The 17,226-nt window shown below is 37.6% G+C and overlaps 8 protein-coding genes and 1 long non-coding RNA gene across 10 annotated transcripts in view; 4 read left to right on the forward strand and 5 right to left on the reverse strand.

Moving 5' to 3' along the window:
• The window catches only part of LOC100631608 (protein kinase C delta type-like), a 9,008-nt gene extending 7,491 nt beyond the window's left edge, over positions 1 to 1,517 (forward strand). Inside the window, exons 15-17 of the mRNA XM_003384935.3 lie at positions 656 to 844; positions 999 to 1,136; positions 1,256 to 1,517. Coding sequence (XP_003384983.1) covers positions 656 to 844; positions 999 to 1,136; positions 1,256 to 1,402 — 474 coding nt within the window. The 3' untranslated portion in view covers positions 1,403 to 1,517. The remainder of the gene's footprint in view (positions 1 to 655; positions 845 to 998; positions 1,137 to 1,255) is intronic.
• A 93-nt stretch (positions 1,518 to 1,610) lies between these two features.
• On the forward strand, positions 1,611 to 2,512 carry LOC100631735 (O-methyltransferase MdmC-like). Its single transcript, XM_003384936.3, has one exon. The coding sequence runs from the start codon at positions 1,642 to 1,644 to the stop codon at positions 2,416 to 2,418; it is 777 nt and encodes a 258-aa protein (XP_003384984.1). The 5' UTR covers positions 1,611 to 1,641; the 3' UTR covers positions 2,419 to 2,512.
• LOC109580701 (uncharacterized) lies at positions 2,495 to 5,016 on the reverse strand. The gene is made up of 5 exons (XM_019994166.1): positions 4,812 to 5,016; positions 4,531 to 4,707; positions 4,372 to 4,480; positions 3,925 to 4,192; positions 2,495 to 3,873 (listed from the first exon to the last, which is right to left on the reverse strand). The coding sequence occupies exons 1-5, from the start codon at positions 4,936 to 4,938 to the stop codon at positions 2,617 to 2,619; spliced, it is 1,938 nt and encodes a 645-aa protein (XP_019849725.1). The 5' UTR covers positions 4,939 to 5,016; the 3' UTR covers positions 2,495 to 2,616.
• A 109-nt stretch (positions 5,017 to 5,125) lies between these two features.
• On the reverse strand, positions 5,126 to 7,365 carry LOC100638334 (uncharacterized). 2 transcript variants are annotated; one of them, XR_002184320.1, is made up of 9 exons: positions 7,136 to 7,365; positions 6,556 to 6,802; positions 6,248 to 6,429; positions 5,932 to 6,187; positions 5,769 to 5,888; positions 5,626 to 5,712; positions 5,454 to 5,559; positions 5,316 to 5,402; positions 5,126 to 5,262 (listed from the first exon to the last, which is right to left on the reverse strand). XR_002184320.1 is itself a non-coding variant. In XM_011404286.2 (9 exons), exons 5-9 carry the CDS (start codon positions 5,829 to 5,831, stop codon positions 5,222 to 5,224), a joined length of 384 nt encoding a protein of 127 aa, XP_011402588.1. In that variant the 5' UTR covers positions 5,832 to 5,888; positions 5,932 to 6,164; positions 6,248 to 6,429; positions 6,556 to 6,802; positions 7,136 to 7,365; the 3' UTR covers positions 5,126 to 5,221. The 2 variants fall into 2 exon arrangements, 1 of the variants encoding a protein (XP_011402588.1); XM_011404286.2 differs by having other exon boundaries at positions 5,932 to 6,164.
• A 32-nt stretch (positions 7,366 to 7,397) lies between these two features.
• On the reverse strand, positions 7,398 to 9,702 carry LOC105311998 (uncharacterized). Its single transcript, XM_011404287.2, has 10 exons — positions 9,564 to 9,702; positions 9,211 to 9,460; positions 8,533 to 8,714; positions 8,369 to 8,486; positions 8,232 to 8,290; positions 8,064 to 8,183; positions 7,922 to 8,008; positions 7,762 to 7,870; positions 7,620 to 7,709; positions 7,398 to 7,573 (listed from the first exon to the last, which is right to left on the reverse strand). The coding sequence occupies exons 1-10, from the start codon at positions 9,678 to 9,680 to the stop codon at positions 7,518 to 7,520; spliced, it is 1,188 nt and encodes a 395-aa protein (XP_011402589.2). The 5' UTR covers positions 9,681 to 9,702; the 3' UTR covers positions 7,398 to 7,517.
• A 26-nt stretch (positions 9,703 to 9,728) lies between these two features.
• Positions 9,729 to 13,961, forward strand: LOC109580700 (mucin-5AC-like). Its single transcript, XM_019994165.1, has 9 exons — positions 9,729 to 9,948; positions 10,032 to 10,124; positions 10,441 to 10,507; positions 10,615 to 11,386; positions 11,591 to 11,886; positions 11,979 to 12,681; positions 12,789 to 12,941; positions 13,057 to 13,113; positions 13,521 to 13,961. The coding sequence occupies exons 1-9, from the start codon at positions 9,816 to 9,818 to the stop codon at positions 13,689 to 13,691; spliced, it is 2,445 nt and encodes an 814-aa protein (XP_019849724.1). The 5' UTR covers positions 9,729 to 9,815; the 3' UTR covers positions 13,692 to 13,961.
• Positions 13,927 to 16,504, reverse strand: LOC100632112 (protein SEC13 homolog). The gene is made up of 12 exons (XM_003384939.3): positions 16,381 to 16,504; positions 16,244 to 16,338; positions 16,083 to 16,198; positions 15,767 to 15,848; positions 15,622 to 15,691; positions 15,477 to 15,566; positions 15,381 to 15,424; positions 15,273 to 15,329; positions 15,009 to 15,206; positions 14,902 to 14,961; positions 14,215 to 14,301; positions 13,927 to 14,150 (listed from the first exon to the last, which is right to left on the reverse strand). Exons 2-12 carry the CDS (start codon positions 16,298 to 16,300, stop codon positions 14,070 to 14,072), a joined length of 942 nt encoding a protein of 313 aa, XP_003384987.1. The 5' UTR covers positions 16,301 to 16,338; positions 16,381 to 16,504; the 3' UTR covers positions 13,927 to 14,069.
• Positions 16,505 to 16,532: 28 nt separating this feature from the next.
• The window catches only part of LOC100632237 (U3 small nucleolar RNA-interacting protein 2-like), a gene marked incomplete at its 3' end in the record, with an annotated part of 5,421 nt that continues 4,727 nt past the window's right edge, over positions 16,533 to 17,226 (forward strand). The window contains exons 1-2 of the mRNA XM_019994142.1: positions 16,533 to 16,695; positions 16,742 to 16,839. Of these exons, the coding sequence (XP_019849701.1) occupies positions 16,609 to 16,695; positions 16,742 to 16,839 (185 nt within the window). The remainder of the gene's footprint in view (positions 16,696 to 16,741; positions 16,840 to 17,226) is intronic.
• Positions 16,925 to 17,226, reverse strand: LOC109580703 (uncharacterized). Its single transcript, XR_002184321.1, has 2 exons — positions 17,179 to 17,226; positions 16,925 to 17,128 (listed from the first exon to the last, which is right to left on the reverse strand). It is a non-coding gene; the product is annotated as an uncharacterized LOC109580703 (long non-coding RNA).

Here is a 17,226-nt window from a genome sequence, read left to right on the forward strand (position 1 = left end):
AATCCTACTCAATCTTGTTTTTTTTAATTTTTTATGTTCTATAGTACATGGTCTCAGGCCAAATTTTGCCAAAATTGAAAAGTAGAGAATTCTCCATTTTTATAATATTTTCTGATGCATATACATGTTCTTACGTTGCATAGAAAGTTTGAACTGATTCCCATGAATATTGGACTTTTTACGAAATTTTAAAGTTGTTCAAAATTAAATCTGATCAACATAGGCATGCAGGGGCACTTTGTCAATTAAATGACTCCTCCATTTTTATAATTTAATTTTCACGTGTGGTCAACATAAAAGCAGGAATGTTGTGAGTGTGTGCCTGCTTTGTTGGCAAGCATTTCTCTTTATGGATATGTATTGTAACAATTAGAATTAGACTCATGCAGGTACAGTTGTACGTGCATGTGATGTGTGTGTGTGTGTGTGTGTGTGTGTGTATGTGTGTGTGTGTGTGTGTGTGTGTGTGTGTGTGTGTGTGTGTGTGTGTGTACATGCACATGTACATGCATGACTTAAAGCTTTTGTTTGTGTGTTAATTCTCAATTAAATCTCTTTTGTTGAAATTATTGTGTGTCCATTGTTACTCTTCCATATGTCTCCTTCTTTGCCTCCTCCTCCTCCTCCTTCCATTTTCCCTTCTTCTCCTATACAGATTGTAAAAAATGAACGTTACAGCTACTCAGTTGATTTCTGGTCTCTCGGTGTTCTCTCTTACGAGATGCTCACAGGACAGTCTCCATTTAGCGGCGACAGTGAAGAAGAACTCTTTGATTCTATTTGTAACTGCAACGTACCTTTTCCCTCATTCCTGGCCCCTAGCTCCATTGACTACCTCAAAAAAGTAAAAAAATTAACACTTTTTTGTGCTATATAATCAACATGCATGTACATGTACATACATGTACATGTAGCTCAAATTGATTCAAGAGAGCCAGACTGCAAATATATGATTAAGATAATTTTAAGTATTATAATATTATTATTTGTTTTTTCAGTTGCTAGAGAGGGATCCTGAAAAGAGATTAGGCTGTATGGAGGACAGGATGCCCATTAGGAGTCATCCTTTCTTTTCGCCGATTGACTGGGTCAAACTGGAAACAAGGGAGTCTGAACCTCCTTTCAAACCAAAAGTTGTAAGTTTAAGCTTTTCCAGTACATAATACTACATATACTACTTTATTAAAAATACTTTCACGTACATATATTTTTTTAAATTAAGGATACAACGGTTATTATATTACTGTTATTTTAGAAATCACCTGGTGACGTCAGCAATTTTGATGATGATTTTACATTTCAAGAACCCAATCTAACTCCTTGCGATAACAGGCTTGTGCAATCAATCGACCAATCAAATTTCAGAGGTTTTTCGTATACAAACGATCGTATAAAAATTTAAAAGACACAAGTGATTGATGGTCTATTTTTTAAAATATTTTAATTTTTGTTGTTGCTCTTTTTTCTTATCTAGTTTTGTTTAGATTCTCCTAATACAATGATAATAATAATTATAAGTTGTGTCTATTATGGAGAAGAAAAAAATAATTTTTAAATTAACTATAATTGTCAGTAGAAATTAATTTTTGCCTAGTTATTAACTAATTATTAAATGGTTATTAACTAGTTATTACGGATAAAATGGCGAATTGGAAAGTAGTAGGTGGTTTGGCTGGCCTAAGTCTCATTGGCGTGGGAGCTGCTGCTTGCTTCTATTGCATTGGCTACAAGCAAGGAAAGAGATCAATTTCCCGACCAGTTGGTAAAAGCTACGCTCAAGCTGACACTTCCCTAACTCGCTACATTAATGAGCACAACCACGAGGACCCGGTCCTGGCAGAATTACGCCAAGTCTCGCTTCAACACTCTGCAGGACGGATGACCTCTTCACTGGAGACTGGTAGACTCTTGACTGTATTATGTACCTCACTGGGTGCTACTAAAGTCATAGACGTGGGCCTCTTTACAGGCTGCAGCTCTTACTCCATGGCTAAAGGGATGAAAGATGGCGGGCGTGTAATAGCTTGCGATATTAATTCCAATTATGCCGATATTGGTAGGCCTTTTTGGGTCCAAGGGGGCGTCGCGGAGAAGATTGAGGTACGTTTGAAGCCAGCTTTAGACACCATCCAAGAACTTCTTGATGCTGGAGAGGGTGAGACATTTGACATGATGTTCATTGATGCTTTTAAGAAAGATTATCCAAATTATTTCAAGAAAGGTATGAGCCTGTTACGTTCTGGCGGAATGATAGTTGTTGATAACGCATTGTGGCATGGGGCAGTTGCTGACCCGGCAAGCAATAATGAAGACACGAATGCAATACGCGAAATAAACCGATTGATGTCGGAAGATGAGAGGGTGGAGTTTGTGTTAATGAATATCGCTGATGGGCTAGGGATCGCTGTAAAGAAGTGATTGAACAAACTATACTTTATTTATTTTGCTGAAAACTACTAAAATTGCTTTATTATTGCTAAAATAAAAGAATTGCTAAAATCTAATTGCTAAATGAATGCTCTAATCATAGATACTATGTAGTATACCTATGTTCTAATGCTAAGTCTAATAGTTCTAACAGCCTCCTATTGAGCTACTTCTTGTCTTCTTTAAGAACTAACTGCAGCACTCAATCTCTTTCAGACACTGCCCAGAATTGCACATGACACTACTGTAGCGATAGCCAGTAACATGGATGCCTTTCCTCTTCCTCCCTTGCTCCTTTCCCCCACTGCAGATCAAATGATCAGTAACACCATTCTCCTTCTTGCACTGGTTGTAGCCATTTTTAATCTTCTTTCCCTCCAGACTGCAGCATTCGCCTCTCTGGACAGAGAGACCAATGAATCGGATCCCATTCAAGAACTCCCCGTGGTGACATTGGAATTGGCTTGCAGCATAACTTGTCCACCAGTTCCTTTGATAACATTTGGTTGCTTCAGCTAGCGGATATAAGCTTGAATTGTCTCCTCTCTCTCTTCTAGGGAGAGGAGACATGCAGCATACAAGACCATTGATAAAAGGAGAGCCGTGAGATTTAAATGCGAATCCGGATACATAATATCCATTTTTCTTGCATCTTATCCATCCTTCTTCATTAGTGTTGTTATCAGTGTAGCAGAATGGTACCTCAAGCAAAGGGAATGAGCTACAAATTGGGTTGCTAGTATTGTATAGGACAAACTTTTGTCGATATTTGTCCTGACTGCATCGATCCAAACCAGCCAGAGGTGGGCTTATGATATCAATATCTCTGGGTCTCCTAAGCATTTCTGACAGCTCTTTCTCCAGTGAGTGTGAAATGATGACCCTATTATTCTTATCCTTCCCTTTACTGAGTAAGCAATAGCCAGACTCTGGCTGCACAATCAAGTATTTATCACAGAACCAGTTTATCCTCCAGGTTTTTGCTTTACAGCTTCTAAGGACTAAATCTGCTCTGTTTTTTTTTGAAGAGAGACAAAGTTTGGTTGCAGCATGAACAATGTGACCCTTAGTGTCCCACATCCATTTACTGGCCCAAATGCGATAGTTGCAAGTTCCAAAGGTTGCTTCATACTCAGTGTTAAATGGGTCATTCAGTTTATAGCCATGTTCCACCAGCTGAACTGTTAGACACTGACCAGAAGCAACGTGCTGGATCATGAAGATATCAAAAGAATTTGATGAAATTGGACTATGCTCTTCTTCTTTGTTATTGGGAACTTCTTCAGTATCAGAAGTATCAATGGAAGAATTGATAGGTGAGACTAAGTTACAAGAGTACATCAAGTTAGCTTGTACAATGTCAAGGTCGCTTGGCTTCTCGCGCTGTCCAATAGAGACCCCATTTTGGACAGGCATAACAGTTGGCTTTCCATTACTACTACAAGACTACAAGAAAAATATGAATTAAAAAAGTTGTATTTTGTGTTTCGCTCTTACAAAAACTGAGTAATGCATCACACTGTCATAGTCATACTCTATGCCCAGTGAGTCAATGAGGGAGTGAGAGTATTTCTGAAACTGTGTCTCTTTTCCTATCTTGATGTTCTCCCATAGAATGGTCACGTATGAGTCCCTGTCTGTTCGTGACTGCTCGTGCCAGAAACCAATCACATGGCCCAGCTCATGGATGGCAGTCCCAATGTCACAGTAAGAGGAAAAATACATTTTCTGTTCTCCAAAAATCCTTCCAACGTGACTCCTGCACCTATACCAAAATGGAAGGCAATACAATAACTGCTGGGATCTCTGAAGTATTGTTGCCCATTTGTTTCTTCATAATGATAATACTTAACATTGTGCTATATGCATGTAAGGATGCTTTCTGAAATAGTGTCAATTGGCGGAATTTCATGCAGCTGGGTTATTAACATTAAAGCGGCTTACCCTCCATATCCTAGTATGCGAACATAGTCAGTTTCAGTTGTCCTAGTAACAAACTTCAAGCAGGTATATTCCTCCCAATACTCGGCTGCTTTCCAGATTTTATCTTTGTCTAAAATTGGAGGATAAAAATAATTTTAAAAATGTTAGATGTAAACTTGCCAACGTCGCTATCAATCATTAATGGGATGATGCTGTTAGGCCATACATCAGTTTCAATAGCTGAAGCTCCTTGGTCACCGATTGAGTTTTGACTATTACGATGAGCTGCACTAGCTTTGAGAAGTACTTCTTTTTGTGTGTCAGTCAGCAAAATATCTGTTTCAAAAACATCTACGCCTATTAACAAACACAACAACAGTTTTACAAAGAGTTCTACAATTAATAAGATAGTGGCATGTATATGAAATGCCTTTTAGATTGCAAACTTTATTTTGACTCACTCAAGTTTGTGTTGACTTCAAGGATAGTGTTAGCGGCAGAACTAACTGTAACTGGAGCAGCTGCTGCTTGAGTGCTTGCAGCAACGACTAATCCAGCAATGAAGATCCTTTGAAGACAAGTGGCCATATTTCTCTAAGAAGTGTCTAGTCAAAAATACTAGCAACGTGCTTGCTTTTATACATGGTGGAGCTGTTCGTGCATTTTTAGCTAAGAATCCTAGAGTGAAGCCAATGACTTTTCCACTATTTCCCTCTTAACACATACCATAGCATAACTAGTAGCTATGATCAGAGGGAGAAATATAGTTTGCTAGTTGTGTTGGGGATTATAATAAGTTTTGAGTAGAAGCAGCAATAATAATCAAAATAAAGGAAGAGAAACAAAAAATAAAAGTATAATGTATGAGTTATTAGTTGTTGCAGCACGTGTATAAGGAGAAAGGTGGCGGAACTATATTTAGAAGTAAAAAATAAATAAAATAAAATCTATCATTTATAACTCACTTTTCTCTTTGAGACCTTTTCCAAAATTCATGATGACTCTGATAGTAACAATACAAATGAGGACACAAGCCAACAGACCAAGTCCACCTATCATTAACAAAATAATGACAGGAGGAGCCACGTGTTGATATAACTTACTTATGATGAACAGGAATATGGCCACATATTCATAATGACTGATGTCCTCATTATGACTGGCATAGTCATATGGATGATTATCATAAAAGGAATAGTTCTTTGCAACCTGTTAGAGGGCATACATGTATGTAAACTATTTGATACAAGGAAAGCAATTATAAATAATACTCACGTTATATATCTTGTAAATGTAATACGCTGGAGTTGGCAATAAAAAAGTCACAAAGACAACCATCATGCTTTTATGTTCATACCAGATCTAAAGAGAAAAGGAGAGAGAGAGAGAATGATTAAATATAACTTGTAAGCTCTTACCCCATACCAGCCAACAAGAGAAAGAGCTATAGTGTAAGCAACAAGTATTGGCAAAGCAACCATTTCTGGTGTATGGAGGAAAGTGGTATCACGTGAGAATGCCAGTATAACTAGATTAAACTATGAAGAGAAGTGCTGATGATATACTTGTAGATCTCCTTACTAGTAACTGGATGTTGAAGAATATAAGAACTGATAAAAAAGAAGAGAATTGATAAATTCCTATTTAAAAAATAAATAAAATATTCTAAAAAATGCTGTTAAATAGATCTAGTTACGCTTCATTCTTTTGTCCCGGTCTAAAAGTATGAACATCAATTTTCCCATTTTAATGTAAAGGGCTACAGTGGAGACTGCCAGTATCGGACCAAGTATCCATGAGGTCACTAATCTGACCTAAATAAAAACCATTGCTATAACTAGCATGATATATGGATACCATGGTCTTTTAATATCCTTGTAATCAAGACTCAACTTACAATTCTAAGTGCTAGTTCACCATGAGGAAAACTGCCTTCATCCTTATCCTTAATGTGAATCAAGTGATAGACCAAGTTAGCAGATAGATAAAAGAGTACAATAACAATTGGTATCAGTACACCCAGCAATTCTAACCCTCTCTCTCTTATCAGTCCATCAACACCGTAAAATAAAGCAAATACTAATTGGAAAAGATAATAGGAAAGGAAAGTTTCTCAGCTGATTCTGATTGAAATTAGATTTTTATGCCAATTTTAAAATACACTATAATCACATCAAACAAGGTACATGCATACTAGAAGCTTACTTAAGTTGACAATGAGAATCAGAGCAAAGGTGAAGTCACTAAGACAAGTCCAATGGTGACAGTGATCAATACAGTTTATGGAATTATTAGGAAGGCAAAAATGTTCAAAGACCTTCTCAGACGAACTAAAATTTTTGGAAAAGTGAACTAATCTTTCAATTGTAAAACCGAGTGACGTCATGAATGAAATCACACCAATCACAATGAATGCCCACTCAGCACGTTTGAAACTCCTAATATTACGAACCTATAATATAAATAAATGTGAAACTGTGTGTCGCTAAGTTATATACACAGGGCCGGGAAAGCAAAAAAATAATGGTCAGTTCCATGTAACTGCAGTCCTCTCGGTACTGTATTGCATGCATGTCAGTTAGGCTCAAACTTTACACTGAGTATTTTATTAGTTTATGCTGTACAAAAGTGCACTGCTTAGTTGTGCATATCCCAAATATTGGTCATTGACTGGCCTGAGTGGAATTCCAAGGCCTGATACACTACAGAAAGAAGCTTACAGCATTAGTCCTCTAGAAATACGACGCCTATTTTGAACTTAACAAATTTAAAGCTTTCAACTCACATTTCCGAGGAAGCCAGGCTTTATATAACTCTCTGCTGGAGAGGGCCCATCAGCCGCTCCATACGGCATAGGTTGTGATCTCTCGCCAGAGGCAGAGCTAACACTGTCTATCACATCATATTCTTCAGAGAGTCCATCAAAATCATTTCGGAGCGAGTTTCGGAGGCTCATTTCATTTGATACACAGCCGAATTTTAACACAATAATGGAGGAGTATCTACCTACCCAGGAATTGAATAAAAGGAAGGAGGTGTGCCAATATAATAAAACATGAAAATGAATGTAAACTCGCTGTTACATCTACTATTTTCACAAAAAACATAAAGATCATAGCAAAATGGGCTCATTTACAAAATTAGTCTCAAAAAATCAAGCAAAAAGTTTAACGATTCATAGATCCAGCAATCTTCTTGTACAGCAATGCAAAAGGAGGATCAACTAAGAAAACATGATAATAAAAATTATAAAAAATATTCATGCTCACCTTTTTCCTTGAGGCCAGCTTTCTTAAAATTTCGAATGACAAAGAAAGCAAAAATGCAAATGAGAACAAAAATCAAAAGTCCAATAACATCTGTATGCATAAAAGTGGATTATTATTATAAAATACAAAAAACAAAACTTACTAGCAACTAACAAAGCAGCTGCAACTAGCTCATAGTGACTGCTGTTGACTTCATGACTTGGGCCATCACGACCTGGATGTGAATTATAAAGTGGAAAGTTCTTAGCAACCTATAAAGAATAGCATATTTAAACAAAGCTATATATTACTGTTAACATTACATTAACTATCTTGTAAATGTAATAGACAGGAGTCAGTAGGAGGAAGACCAAGAATATGGCAGTGACACTGTATAACTCATACCAAATCTATAAAAAGGACATATTCAGTTAAATATGTATAAAATACTTATGAATTGCTAACTCCAATCCAACCCATTGGGGTAATGAACATTATGAAAGCTACCATGATCGGTAGAATGATCTTTTCGGTTGAATGAAGGAAGGTCCCATTACGCGTATAAGCAAGTACTAGCACGTTAATCTGTGGAAGAGGGAGACACTGCAGTAAGAGAAAGGGGAGGGGACTTACCAGTAACTGGATATTGAAAAACAAGAGGCTAGCCAAGAAAGAAGTGCATTGATAAGCACCTGTAAAAACAATTTAAGTTATAATGACTGGATTATCCGGTTTATCAGGTTATAATAACAGGTATTGATGATACTAACGTTTTAATGTTCGGTTCCCGCCAACAAGAAGGAACCAGAGTTTCCCCATTCTGAAGTACACTGCTATAGCAAATGCAACTAGTATAGGACCAAGTATCCACGAGACTACTAGCCGAATCTTTAAAAAATTATAATGAAAAAAGAATTTCGAAGAAGGATCTTACAATTCGGGCAGCAAGTTCCCCATGACTAAATTGTTCTTCGTTGTCTTGGGCTATATTCACCATGTGATAGATGAAGTTACTAGTTACATATAAAAGGACAATGACAACTGCAACAAAGACGCCAAGGAACTCGTAAGCTCTCTCTCTCAGGAGGCCATCAGCTCCATAGAACAAGCAAAAGGCTAGAGTTGGAAATAAAATTGTATAACAATCCTGCAAAACTGGACAATACTGTGATTTCCCTATGATAGAATGTGTTATGCACATGCTCAGTTGTGGACTTCTGCTGCATATGATCACAAAGTTGATAATGAAACCACTAAACCACATTCATCATACCGGTACAAAGGATCTGCTATTATATAGGCGGTAGCCTATATGTAGGGTTGAGGTTGATTTTTCAAGATGGCGACCAAATTTATATAATTTAATGTCACAACATTCTTATTGTTATGATAAAGCTTTGACCCTTTATAATAAGAATAAGCATAAGAATAATTATTACAGAGGTCAAAGATATCACAACTGTCACACATACCATTAATTCCCCATTACAAGCTATTATAAATTTGCTGTTTGCATTATAATACTGCATTACTGCTGAGCTACAAACTTATTATATTGTTCATACACAGTCAGATTGGGGGACAGAGTAGAATGGTAGCTGCTCTCACTTACACAAGTTTATAATAAGAATGACAGCAAAAGAGAAGTCACTGATACAAGTCCAGTCCTGGCATTCCGCTATGCAGTTAGTTGTGCTGTTGTAAGGATGACAAATGGTCTGATATGCTTCGGCAGATTCGTTAAAGTTCTTCTCAAAGTGAACAAATCTTTCTATTGTAATGCCGAGAGAAAACAGAAACGCTAGCAAACCGACGAAAATGAATACCCACTCCACCCACGTAAACCTTTTAAAGTTACGAACCTACAGATAAATAAAGATCATTTAAGCTCAGTGCTCTCATGGAGCACTCAAACACAATAACTCAAGCAATGTTTATTAAACTATATATACAGTGAAGGCTTACGTTTCCAAGGAGAGTAGGCTGCTTGTAGTCTGTAACGGCGGGTATGGCATTGTAGCCTTCTTTCCTCATCTCTTGGGGCTCACTAGACTCAGAAAGCAAAAGAGAATCTCGATCCATCACGCAGCAAAAGGCGAGGGCAAATGGTGCAGAAAGAAAATTAACCAGTGGTGGCCACACCTTCTGACCCCGCCCAGTTTAAAAATCTTATTGGCGCACAAGGAAGAGGGTAGATCTCGGGGTAGATAGATAGTGATGTCAGATAGCGAAGAGAACCAGTATTCCTCTCCTCCTGTTGCTTCAGAGGAGGCTCTGTCACCACCAGATGAATTTTCTACTATTTCTAAAGTAGAAGAAGAGAACATATCCGGAGAGATCGAAATTGATGGTGAGATTTTTATTTTCAATTTTTTTAAATATAGGCCTATAATTATAATGCACGTTTCTCTCTCCCTCTGTTTCTTTCATTAGTTGGTAAAGGACTCTTGGATGAAGTCAGTAAAGAAGTTGCTGGTAAAATAAATTACGACGGTCTTCTTATTTCAACCTCTCTCCTCGATAAAGGTATTCATGAACCATAATCATAATAAAATTGCATAAACAAAACAGCTCCTGCTAATTAGATTAAAGCGACTGATGCTGTAGTGTACCATGTGTAGTACATGTATGCCAATGTTTATGTGTTTTTTACTCAACAGAATTGGTAGTGAGCGACAGAATAAACTGCATATGTACATGTACATGTACATGTACATGTACATGTACATATGTATAATTTATGTACATGTACATATGGTGTGTATATTCACATGTAGTGTATTAGTGACATATTTTTGTGACTGTGAGGATTAACAGTGTCTGTGTGTGTTGTTATTGTTAGGTGATTATAAACCCATTGAAGATGAGGAGTTTGATTTTGATATCCCTGAGGAACACTTTAACATAAGGTATGTCCTCTGTCCTCATGTGTATTGAGTTTCACCTTTTGTTCTTCCTAATTACCTTTATCTCTTTCTTTTATATTCTTCTCTTCTTTTCCCTTTTCTTCATTCAGTCTCACAGGTGTGACACAGACTAGTATTGAGTCTGATAGTTTTGATCTTGATACGTTTCTCGGTATTCGTAAACTCCACACTGCAGGACCAAGTACTGACCCAACTCCACAACCACCTGGAACAGAAGCAGCAGCTGCAACTCAAGAAGAACCTGATCAAGTACAAGAGAGTGTCCTTTTGCCTTCAGCGGTTGAGGGCAGTCAAGAAGTAGCTGCTGGTAGTGGTGAAGATGACAATGTCCTCATTCCAGGTCCATCTTGTATTGGTGATGATGTTGTGGCTTTGAATAGCAATCAACAGTTAGACAATGAAGACAACAAACAGGAAAATAACAATGATAATATAACTAGCGACCCACCACCTGCTACTATTGCTCAAACAAGCGTACAGACTGATGGCGATAAATTAACTAGCAATGAGATCTCTCCTATTGTTGAGGACAAAGCTCCACCCATCATTGCCGATACTCCGCTAGACGCAAAAAAATTTCCTGCTGATGATGAAACGCCATATTCTGATTATGTAACCCCGCCCACTAGAATACATGAAATATCGTCTGAGACTAGCGGAGCTATAACTGCTGACTCGGCAGATTTTAGTTCGTCAAGTTATTCCAGTACTTGTCTGATGACTGCCGATACTAAACTATCTCCAATTAAAGCCCCATTACAGGGAGAAGGGGTGGAGTCAGACACGAAGAAAGATGTTCCGTCTATAAGAACCTCTTCCTTGAGAAAACCGAGCGCCAAGAAAGGAGCTTTTAGCAGCTCTGTGAGTTGTTCATAATTTTAAAGGGCCATGCGGCAAAATTTTGATATAGTACATATAGATGTATTTGTGTACTTTATCTCTTTTTTCAATTTCTCTTTCTACATTTCTCTCTCTCTTTCTCTCTCTCTTTCTCTCTCTCTTTCTCTCTCTCTTTCTCTCTCTCTTTCTCTCTCTCTTTCTCTCTCTCTTTCTCTCTCTCTTTAGCCTTTTGATTCAGAAGGATCAGCAAGTGCCAGTAGTGCTACATTCGTTAAAGACTCAACCTTTACCGTTAGTAAGAACTCAGGATCTGAAAACAATTCAGTTTCCTTATCCAACGAAACTCAAATCCTAGAAACAGCTGGAGATAATGAAGGGGCACAGGACAACAAGAAGACTCAGAACGGCACATTTTGTAGCTCAGCATCTTCAGGGAAGAGTGAAGGGATAACTGGCTCAACAAAGATAGCGAAGAGTAGATTAGTAAAACCATCAAGTAGCACCACTGCTACTACTGCTGGGTGAGGGGGAGGGAGAGAGAGAAGGAGAGAGAGGAAAGAGAAGGGATAATGCATATACATGTACATGTATGTCATTTCTCTCTGTTTTTTAGTAAATCTAAATTAGTTCGACCTTCATCAGCTCGTACGGCCAGCAGTACAGCTGCTACTGGACTAAACAAGAAACCAATCAAACCAAACCTGATGGTAACCAAGGGAAAGACCCTAGCAACAACAACACGACCAGGAGCAACCAAACAGCAACCAATGGCCGCTAGAGGAGGAGGAGGGACTACCACTAGTACAAGTGGACTTAAATCAAAATCAGCTCCTAGCATTACTAGTAAAGGTAGTGGGGGAGCCCCTGCTAATAAGCCTTTAATTAAAGGGCCCAGTAACAAGACTAGTTTAACGAAAGGTATTGATAAAACTGATGGTGCTGGGGTGGGTGTGGGGGTTAAAAAAGGGAGTGTTCGCTCTGGCCTTGTGCCACCGTCTGTGACATCACGGCCTTCCTCAGCTAAAGCAGGAAGTCAAGTTGTCCCGCCCACTAAAGGAAAATCACTCCTCACTAGACCTGTCGCAAGGAAACCAGCTCTGGGCGGGGCTATGAAGAAACCGGAAGAGATTAAAAGAAAAAAGAAATTAGAATCAACGAAAGACGTGGGAGTGACTGAAACAGATTCTAATCAGGTGTCTGATGTAACCACACCCACCACCCGTAGACACAGCACTGGTGATACTCCAAAAATTAAAAGTGATGCCACACCCAACAGATTGAAAAGACGTTCATTCATACCAACCCCAACTAGAATAGTAAGTACTGTAATTGGGTGGGTGTGGTCAAAACTATAAATATATTTAATTGAGTGGGTGTGGTCAAAGTTATAAATATATAATTAGATATGTTTATGATGTTATAGACTGACAAAGAAGCAAGACCAATCTCTTGTCAGTTTGATGATCACCTTGTCAAACGTGCTGCTCAGTCTCGTTTTAGGAGACCGGTGGCTCCACCCAAAGGCGGGGCTAAAACTAACGGAACTAAACCTGTTGAAACTGCCAAACCTCCTGAGGTAAAAATATACATGTACATATAGGAGAGAGGGGGGAGGGAGGGAAGCAAAGGATATAGAGATTATCTGGTTTTCTCATTAATGTACTACTTATATGTGTACATTGTATGTGTAGGATCCAGTTGAGTCTGAAGAGGTTGAGTTTGAATATGATCCTGAATATGAAAAGCAGGTATAGATCCTCCTTTACCTCTCACTCCAATTCATACATGTGTATACACTATGTACATTATTATTATTATTATTATTATTATTATTATTATTATTATTATTATTATTATTATTGCTGTTATTATTATTATTATTATTATTATTATTATTATTATTATTATTATTATTATTATTGCTGTTTTGTATTGTATTGTGTCTGTCAACATTCATTATCATTGTTGTAATTTCATTTAATAATCAATTCATTTTTCCTGTCAGTCATTTAACTTTATTTTTGCTGTTTTATTTGAGTTATAATTTACACAAAATGTCTGACAAATCGCTAACAAAGAACTTGTAATTTTTTGGTACAGCACTTTACTTTAAAGGATACAGTATTTGTCATATCCTCCTTCTTCTCCTCTCTAGCTTTTATCCCTAACCTCCAAGCCCAAGGTGTTCCATTCTCCTCTAAATAAAGAGAACTTGCAAGAAGAGCCGCACTCAGAATGGTCCCCCATACCACGCAGGATGACCTACTTACCTGGAGACGAATCAATTCAATGCACAAAGTACACCCACATCAAAAATAACTCTTAATAACTTTTAATAACCATTAATAACCACTAATAACTGTTATGATCGATCTTTATAGCTCCTCCCACTGTCTCATTCTACATGTATACATAATTACACAACTGTACATTACTTGTTCTATTCTGTATTATTAACAATATTCGTAGCAGCTGTATGTGTGTGTGTGTCCACAGTAATACATGTATAGAGAGGTATTCTCATTCTGTGTGGTCTAATGTATGTGTATCATGTGTACCTATTGTAATAAGTTTATTGAGGTATAATTGTAATAATTATGAGACAATAGTAAAAGAAAATAGTAATAATAATAATAATAATAATAATAATAATGAAGAGAGAGAGACAGACAATATGAAAAGGATAATATTATTATTTATGAACTCAAGAGACTCGTTCAACTCCTCTATCCATCTCACTCACACAGACCCATTCATCTTCATTGGATTCTTTCCACAGCGTCACCTATCGCACGGTAAAGTAATATTGGGCCCCTTGTCCCCCCACAAGGGGTCTGGTGCACACTTACTTTGTGGTCTCCGCCCGAGACAGCCAGTATGTCACCTGTGATTGACCAACTGACGTGCCACACAACATCAGGGAAAGTGTTGAGTACCTTTTAGAAGACATTTTAAAATGATTATAATATAAAATTATTTTAAATATAAAATGGTCATAACTTGAAAATTTGAGCTCAGAATCAGTTCAAACTTTCTACACAGCATAAGTGCATCAATATGTATCAGAAAATGTAATAAAAATTTGGGGTGATTTTAGAGCCATTTTTCGGAAAAAACCATGGGCTATAGCCTTGGGTATTTTTCAAAAATTGGCCAATTTTTTAAAATGGCCATAACTCGAAAAATTGAGCTCGGAATCAGTTCAAACTTTCTACACAGCATAAGTGCATCAATATGTATCAGAAAATGTAATAAAAATTTGGGGTGATTTCGGAGCCATTTTTCGGAAAAAACCATAGTCTTGGGTATTTTTTTTAAATTGGCCAATTTTTTAAAATGGCCACAACTCAAAAATTTGAGCTCAGAATTGGCTCAAACTTTCTACACAGCATAAGGACATCAATATGTATCAGAAAATGTAATAAAAATGGAGAATTCTTTCATTTTTATTTTTGACAAAAATTTGTCCCTACTAAGTACAAGCCCAATTTTCAAGCAACTTCTATAGATTATTATCATTGTTAGTATTCTCTCACTTTAGAGGTCCATTTCCCTCCACTAGACTCATCCTTAGTCCACATGATAACTGTACAGTCCTACAGCAAGCAAAGAGGATATGGCGGGACTGATACATTAAGAGTACCTGAGAGCAGCTGGCTATTCTACTGACAGGGAGACCAATCGATGGAGCCCATGCAACGTCACGGACCCAGTCAGTGTGACCCTCAAGCTTATCCTCCATCATCCAGCTGTCCCCCTCCTCCCTCCACACCTTGACGGAGTTATCACCGCCACCTGTCACTAGTCTCTTACAAGTTGATGGAGCTGCACGAGAATTACCCTGAGAGAGAGAGAGAGAGAGAGAACTTCAAAAGTACCAGCAGATTCAAATATTACTAATTCTTACGTCAACAAGAGAGCCGGGATTAACGGAAGGTGCCCAGCTCACGGAGTTACACCCTAACTAAAGAAGAAAAGAATAATCTCTCCATCACACACACACACAGAGACTCACTGTATGTACTCCTTCCTGTCTTGAGTACTGCCAATTACCATCACCTAATGAGAGGGGCATCCCCTCTTAATAACACATGCACTAATGAGGTATTACCTGTCCTATATAATATGGAGAATGATTCGTCAGATGAACCACACGCAAGGACCAGCCCCAACTCGTGAGGTGCCCACTGTATACTATTAACTAAAGGGGAGGGGCTTGGGTCACATGACCTGTTTCTATTTTTAGTAACACGTACCGGATGACTTGTGTTCACAGAACTCGTGAAGCTTCGACCATTTTCCACTAGTTTCCTTCCATATGATAACCTAATGAGAAACCTTGTCGTCAATCATGTACATATACATATATGTACATGTACATGTACTATGTACTAATGTTACCTTTCTGTCGTAAGAACATGACGCAAGAATATTTCCAAATTTGGGATGAGCCCAGGAGAGCTGCCAGACTGGTCCCTCGTGACTATTTTTAAAAATTAAAAAAATAAAATGACTTCGTTACAATTTAGTTAACTTTAAAAAGCATTAAAATATGAAAACTTGCAGTCGCTATTTTTGAGTTACAGCTGACTGAAAAGCATGCTGATTTGCAGGGAAATGACTTCAAAAACACCTCCAAATTTTTGCTATATTTTCAATGCAATATTCCTTATAATAGTTTCAATAAACACATACATACTTCCCTCCTCCCCCTCACCCAGTCAGTGTGGCCAGTAGCACCGTCTGCTGGCCAGATACATCAAATATCTTGACAGTTCTGTCTGACGAACATGTAGCCAGTCTCTGCCCGTAATAATCCATTTGTGAGTCATGCTGTGCAATGAGTAATCAATTAGTTTGATAATTAATAGCTCTCACTATCATGTCCTCATGACCTGTATCAACACTGTTCTTCACACTAACCACACCAGTCATTTTGAGGCAGGGGCATCAATTAGAACCAGCTCTTTCACCTGCAATCTTAATACATATGGAGAGTTAATTTCTGAACTGACCTTGCTTTTGTATTTATAGTTGGAGAGGATTTAATTTTAAAGAACAATTCTTGTCTTTTTTCCAAACACAAAGATGAATGATCTTTTTGTGGTGATGTGTCCAAATGGGTAGGCACATGAGGGTTAAAAATTGACTAGATTTCTGCGCATGCGCGGAACCACGTGTCAAATAACAAGCAAAATAGAAGAAAGAAAGAAACTGACATTTTTCCCTCACAGTTTGCCAAAATGTCGAGTTTCTTTCTTCCTTCTAAAATCAAAAGTGGAGCTCTGGGGAAAAGGAGAAAGAAGCTTTCACAAGTCAAAAAGAAAAGGGTTAGTCTTGCTGTATATCTTTATTTTCATTTTAAGGACAAAGCAGGACAGCAAAGCCATTAAGAATAAAAAGATTCCATTAGCTACTACAATACCAACCGATGAAGACGAAGACATTCCTAGTGACTCTGACACTGAAAACAAGTGAGGATTGTATTAATAAAAATATTAATTATGTGGGTGGAGCTGAAGGAAAATGAAAAGGTGTGGCTATGGAAGCCATTGATGTTGGATGTAGTATCATATATTTCTAAGGAATTATAACAAAAGTGTAAAAGGTATAATAAATGGATTTTGTGGTTCTTTTTCTGTTTATTTATATAATGCATTATAAAAATATAAAACTACAAAAAAGCTGCAATAGTTGAGTTATGATAGCCATGAAGTATTCAGTCCTAACGATGATCTGGCTCATCTTTTCCCAACTTTTGTTCTATGAGATACAAAATTATCAACAACAACAGTATCAATCATTATACATACCTATTGGTTTGCAGTAATTGCTAGTAGGTGGTCCCATTTTCCTCAGTA

Source organism: Amphimedon queenslandica, unplaced genomic scaffold, assembly GCF_000090795.2.
Source record: "Amphimedon queenslandica unplaced genomic scaffold, v1.1 AMPQUscaffold_13481, whole genome shotgun sequence".
Taxonomy (NCBI): Eukaryota; Metazoa; Porifera; class Demospongiae; order Haplosclerida; family Niphatidae; genus Amphimedon; species Amphimedon queenslandica.